Source organism: Lygodium microphyllum, chromosome 12 (assembly GCF_053477565.2).
Source record: "Lygodium microphyllum isolate KBCC chromosome 12, Lygodium_microphyllum_v1.1.10, whole genome shotgun sequence".
NCBI classification, from domain to species: Eukaryota; Viridiplantae; Streptophyta; class Polypodiopsida; order Schizaeales; family Lygodiaceae; genus Lygodium; species Lygodium microphyllum.
Window position 1 is genome coordinate 2,369,506 of NC_141146.1, and position 6,802 is coordinate 2,376,307.

Consider the following 6,802-nt stretch of genomic DNA (forward strand, 5'->3'; position numbering starts at 1 on the left):
AAATGTTATACCCAGGGATTCGGCCTTTGGTCATGTGCTCAATGCCTCCAAGCCATACTTGCCTTTGATCAGCCTCAAAGCCATGCACACATTCCTTTGAACCATGTCCTAGTTCAAATTCGTGAGCTTGTCGATAGACCATACCATGACCATCATTATAGTATAGCTACCATTTATGTATCCCCTCTCCAAAATCATTGTACAAGATTACAATGCCTTTTCTAGTTAAAACATTCCCATTTCTTTTTTTCTATGTTTTGTGTCACATGTTAAGTCACCCATAACCCAAAGAGGACCAAGTTTTTTAGTTTTATTCAATCCCATATATGAACACAACTTAGGCTGGAAGAAAAAGGTCTAGGGTAAAGAGGGAGGGGGAAAGGAAAGGGAGGTTGTGTTTGGGTTTAGATGGATGGAGATTTACACGACCTTAAGTTGAACCCAAAGGCTATTAGACCTGGGTATTTGGCCTTTGGTCATGTTCCCAGTGCCTCTAAAGCCATGTTGGCTTTTGATCAACCTTAAAGCCATACACATGTACATCATCATGTTACATCTCTCATTTATGTATCTCCTTTCCAAAATTATTATATGAGATTGAACACTACCTCTTTGAGATAAAACCTTTCCATTTTCTTTTTTCTATGTTTTATATCATAGGTTCAATCACCCATGACCTAAAGAGGGCTAGGTTTATTAGGTTTACCCATCCTCATGTGTGAACACACTTTAAGTGTATAAATGTATGTGTCAAAGGTGTATACATCTTTTACACCCACCAGGATTAGAGGGTCAAGGGTTTGGAGAAAATCCTAGGCCTATATAATGAGGCCCTAAGTGTTGTACACCATCATCTATCTATCATATCAACTTATTCTCTTTGGTGTACATGCAAGAGCTCTCTCTCTCTCTCTCTCTCTCTCTCTCTCTCTCTCTCTCTCTACTATGGAACTTCGCCCATCTCAGCTCCAAACCTACAGTAAATACAAAGACATCTTGGCTCAACTCCACAATCTACTAAAAGCATCTCTCTCCTACCTCCGCCCTTGGCTACCAAGCTGGCATGACTACAGCCAATGAGCAGACAAGTGAATGTTATAGAATCACATTTTAGACATTGCTTTTTCATGCCCTTAAAAACATTCTACAACCACCTCGCCTCATGGTTTTCACCATAAAGTTTGTCATTGCATTGGATTAAACAATGTACCAAACAAATGGTTTGTCAAACACTTTCCATCCTTCTCTAACTGAGGTAAACTTACCATACATATCAATCAAAAATGCTAAAAATATAAAGACCTCCCTCTAATCCTGATACCCTGATTTCACCTAGTCAATGATCTGTTGCTAACGCTCCACTTCCACCAGCTTTCAAGCAAAGAATAGGGCCAACAATAGTTGCAGGCACATGCTCCATAATACATCCTTGTGCATCCAGATGGGCTCTAGCAACATTGGTCACAATGGTCATAAAATAACCTGTTGCAAATGCACCAAGGTACTTTACGATCAGGACAGCCATGTTCTATTTATAGGACTTGAGGCCCTATTGTGCAGATCATTGAGTGATCACCACTCTTAAACATTTGACTTGTAAGCCAGCGCATCCATACACTAGGAGGGTGTGGAGCTCTTGAGACACAGTCATGACCCAGTATTTGCTGCTAGCTCTTAGGCTCCAGGGCGAACCCATTTAGCTCTTAAGGCTAGAAGGTGAGCCTGATGTCAATTCCCTTCATATTCTTTGCCATGAGTACAGCTTGTGTCGTGTTTCATGTGCAGATGGGATCCTACAGGAACACTTCGCTCCAGCTGTATCTATTTAAGCTTGATCAGCACTGCTTCATCTAAGTCATGTGCGGTATATCCTGCCATTATTGCATTCCATAAAACATCTTTGAACCAGTACACTTTCAAACACTCGTTAGGCTTCTGGTAGAGCAGCACATTTGTATATATCCACTAATGTTGTTTGCATAAGGATCTCTTTCAGGTTTGCTTCTAACCATTTCAGCAAGTAACTCTATCCCTGGTTCCAAAGCTCCATTTATGCCAGAAGCTTTTACGCTGCAAAGGATACCTTTCATATGCTCTTTTGACTATACCTTTCATATGTTTCAGTGTCTTTGTGCCTGGCACAGGATTATACAGTGTCCTGTTGCATCACCTGATAAAGGCCAAAAACATGTTGCACTATTCCACTGCCAGAGCTGGGAGTATTCCATGACTGCCAGTTGACATGAGGTATCCTATTAAAGGCATGATGCAAATTAGACAGGCCCCCACATTCACCAGCAGTAAGACCATTTCTGAAAGAGGAGGGTCAAGTTGTCAACAAAAGCAACTGCCACAGGCATCGATGCCCATCCCCTCCTGTATACCAGCTGACAACGGGATGGTTGTACCTTGCACCTTGGTTCATCTCTTCTCTTCGAACCTGGCAGCCTTCAACCCACTTGGCAATATGAAGCCAGGTGTTAAAAAGTCACACACTGAAAGACCCAGAGACCTGGAGAGAGTGTGTCACTTTACACCCAAGCACGCTAGCAAGTTTGAAGATACCTCACTGCAGGGAAACAGACACTAAGACCTGTAGGATAAGCTGTGCTGCCCCACCCAGCTCAAAAGTCCTCTCCAGAGACTGAACCATACAAAGGTTAAAGGGAACAAAGCTGAACTCCCAAGTTATAAAGAGATCCATCCTCCAATCTTCATCCTTATCTGAGCACTTTAAACCTAGCAGCCAACACTGAAGTAAAGAGAAGGCTTTACAATCACAATCCATGACTAATATTCCTGACAAATACCATTTCCATCATCAAGACAGTACGATTTGAACCTTTGACCAAGCAACATAGCAAACAGTCATCACAAAACACATATGTCCTTTGTGACACGTACAAGTAGACCATCAGTTGTATTTATGAGAGCACAAGCAATGGCCAACTTATCGTCAAGCCCGCTGAGCACATCTTCCTTTCCTTCTTCTGACACCCAATGCAAATCTGGGAAATACCCATCCAGCCGTAATTCTTGGCCAATGTCTTTCAGTTTGGCATACATGCAAGTGGTCTGGGGATGGCTCTTATCCCCTGCATAGAACGAATGTACATTTCCCCATATGTCAGTCCAGCAACGTCCTACTATCTTCCTTGCTCCATTTTTTGTTCTCAAAGCCTCAACCTTGTCTGCTGCTTGTTGCATGCCAGCAGCTGCAAACAAATTAGTCATGCAGACATATGCTGCAGCACATTTATCATCCAACTGTAACACATGCTCAAAGGCCCATTTCACAAGCTCCACATTTACCCATTTTCGACAAGCACCCAACAGGGCCAAATCAGAGTCTGGAACATTCTCAATGACACTTATTGCCTTGTCAAAGTGACCTGCACGACTGAAAAGATCAACCAGGTAACTATGATGTTCTGAACTCGGGATGATGCAGTAGACAGTGCGCATAATATCATAATATATTTGCCCCTCCTCTACTAGACCTGCATGACTGCAAGCAGTAAGCAAAATACTGAAGGTGACACCATCTGGCTCAATACATTCTCCTCTCATTTTGTTGAATAAGTTGAAAACCCTTTCAGCCTTACCAAGCCGAGCATATCCTACCATGAATGCAGCCCAAGAGACGGTATCATGTAATGGAAGCCCATCAAACGTTTCTTGCGCTTTGGCAAGTGCACCACACTTGGCATACATGTCCACCAATGCAGTCCCTAGCATAATATCATGATTCTCTAATAACCCCAGCCTGCAGACCTCAGCATGTATTTGTTCACCCTTTTCAATTGCTCCTATGCTGCCACAAGCTTTCAAAATGCACATAAAGGTGACACAATCTGGGGAGAAGCCTTCATCTCGCATCTGCCCATAGCAGTACAGAGCTTCCTCACCCAGCCCCTGCTGGGTGTAACCAGAGATTAGCGCAGTCCAAGAGACTACATCCCGAACTGCAAGCCCATCAAACACTTCTTGCGCTTTGGCAAGCATGCCGCACTTGGCATACATGTCCACCAATGCATTGCCAAGCACAATTGCATGATTGTCAAATACCCCTCGTGTGTGGAGCTCGGCATGTATCTCTTTGCCCATCTCAGTTGCTCCTATGCTACCACAAGCTTTCAAAATGTACACAAAGGTGACTGTACTCGGGGAAAAGCCCTCATCTCGCATCCGCCCAAAGCAGTTCAAAGCTTCCTGACTAAGCCCTTGCTGGGCATACCCAGTGATTAGTGCATTCCAAGAGACTGCATCCCGTATTGGAAGCTCATCAAACACCTCTTGTGCTTTGGCAAGCACACCACACTTGGCATACATGCTTACCAATGCAGTGCCAAGTACCTTATCATGTTTTTTCAATAACCCCAGCCTGTAGATCTCAGCATGTATCTCTTCGGCCTTCTCTATTGCTCTTATGCTGCCACAAGCTTTCAAAACAGATATAAATGTTACTGCATCTGGGGAAAATCCCTCATCTCGCATCTGCCCAAAGCAGTTCAGAGCTTGCTCATTGAGCATATGCTGAGCATATCCAGCAATTAGCACATTCCAAGAGACCGTATCCCGTACTACAAGCCCATCAAAAACTTCTTGTGCCTTGTCAAGTGCGCCACACTTGGCATACATGCTCATCAATGCATTCCCAAGCACAATATCATGATTCTCCAATAAACCCAGTCTACGGACCTCGCCATGTATCTCTTCGCCCTTCTCAGTTGCTCCTATGCTGCCGCAAGCTTTCAAAACAGATATAAAGGTAACTGCATCAGGGGAGAAGCCCTCATCTCGCATCCGCACAAAGCAGTTAAGGGCATCCTCACCAAGCCCATGGTGGGCATATCCAGCAATTAGTGCATTCCAACAGACAACATTCCGTACTGCAAGGCCATCGAACACTTCTTGAGCTTTGGCAAGTGCACCACATCTGGCATACATTCGGACTAGCGCAGTGCCAATGTAAATGTCCGTCTTAAGCAACCCCGTTTTCAAAATGTCAGCATGCACCCTGCTGCCTTTGCGCAGGTCCTTCTGTCTGCCACAAGCCTTTATCGAGTCCATAATGCCCTGGTAAGCCTTGCGTGCCCTACGTACAGTACGGAACTCTGGAGCTGTCATTCTCAACTCCTCGTCAACCCAATGTGGATTGTGCCGACTATCCATCCATGGGGACTGTCTTGCCTGATTGTGCGTAGGGTTGGAGGACCTGGCGGCTCTCCGACATGACCTATTGGAATTATCAAATTGTGACACATAGTGCTTACCTTCGTGCTGCTCCGCTTGTGATAGAACTGGGACTCCTTCCATAAGAAAAGGTCTATGTCTCTGCAAGCCATTCCTGCTGAGTACAAGGAAACACAGAGCCAGAGAGCTGTGGCACGATCAGGCCGGACACTCCTGCGCTATACTTTGTTTTTATTATTTTCCTATTTTACTTCTTGTTGGTTTGGGAGAACAAGAGAAGATGACAACAATCTCACTCTGCCTCGCCCACTCATACAGCACGCAAAAGACCAACTGCGGTTAGTTTAGAATGGCGTAATACCTCAGCTCCTTAAAAAACTCAGTTTCATCGAATGGCCAAAGCCACGATCATGCGTAAGACCAACTTTATTACTGGAAAAGTAACCCTTTTTTAGGGTGTGAAAAAAGGTTGCATTGGCTCTCTGTTAGCTGTCGTTGGCGCCTCTTCCCTGGCCTGCCACTACATTAACCTGCCAATGCTCGCTATGTTCCAACCTGTGTCTGCTCTCTGCCTCTCTTGTTCTCTACCTACCCTGGTGCTCGTACTCTATGCATATTCCATGTTTGTCCTGCTCGCTGCATATCTCCGACCCAGACCTGTCAATTTCTGCTCCTGCCCCTGGTGTTGTTGTATTCTGCTCTTGCTGCTAGACCTGTCGATTCTGCTCCTGCTCCTGTTGTTGTTGTACTCTACTCCTGCTGCTGCCGCTGCCTCAGACAAGTGTACCTGTACCCTGCTCCTGCCATTGTGCTCACTCCTACTACTGCCGTTGCCCCAAACCTGTCAATTCCTTCGGCTCATCGTTGTGCACCACCTTCGACTGCAAATCCAAAGTGCTCTTCACAGTGCCTGACGTACAACCTCGATGGACCACCAGTTCAAGGTATGGCACATATGCAATTCTTGCAAAAGCTTGATGATGCAAAGGAGAGCTCCCAGTCGTTGGCTCTTCTACTGGAGGCCTTTGTGTTTTTCTTCTTCGCTGACCCAACGCTGGTGCAAGTGTAAATTTGATCCTGAGCGACTTGTGCAAATGGTGGGTTTTCCCAATGCAGCACGTTATGTCCACACTAGCCTCATGAAGGGGATGGTGGTTATGTCCGTGCTCAAATCAAGCTGAAAAGAGCGCTTAGGGTGGGTTCAGACCCGGCAAACAAATAGGCATCCCAAATACAGATGGCCAATCAAATTTCAGCATGGAAAACTGTATGTTCACACACATGGTGGAAGGCCAAAAAAATTAGGGGCCTTTTTTGACACGTCATGGCCAAGTTTTTGCTCCTCTCTTCCGGCCTGCCTGGCACGGATACTTCTCCTTCGTGCCATGTCTTCTCTTTGGCTCCTTTCCTTGTCCACCACTAATGTGAATGGGATGGCGGACAACTCTTGGGAAATCCTTGTGGATGGGTGGAAAAGGGGATTTTTCACCCTTTTGTTCACCGTGCAAGTGTGAACCCACCCTTAGTTGTGCCCTATTGCAACTTGTGTACAATGACTCCACCCACCACATTGCCAACACATTTGGTATTGGTGAGTCTATAATCC

At 45.2% G+C, this 6,802-nt stretch overlaps 1 protein-coding gene across 1 annotated transcript; it reads right to left on the reverse strand.

The window, feature by feature from the left end:
* Nucleotides 1-937: 937 nt before the first annotated feature.
* On the reverse strand, nucleotides 938-6,365 carry LOC148027398 (pentatricopeptide repeat-containing protein At2g33680-like). Its single transcript, XM_087689083.1, has one exon. The coding sequence runs from the start codon at nucleotides 5,317-5,319 to the stop codon at nucleotides 2,872-2,874; it is 2,448 nt and encodes an 815-aa protein (XP_087545209.1). The 5' UTR covers nucleotides 5,320-6,365; the 3' UTR covers nucleotides 938-2,871.
* Nucleotides 6,366-6,802: the final 437 nt, after the last annotated feature.

Coding starts and splice junctions, on each gene's coding strand:
- LOC148027398 (XM_087689083.1), bottom strand. CDS start 5,319: ATGGAAGGAGTCCCAGTTCTATCACAAGCGGAGCAGCACGAAGGTAAG.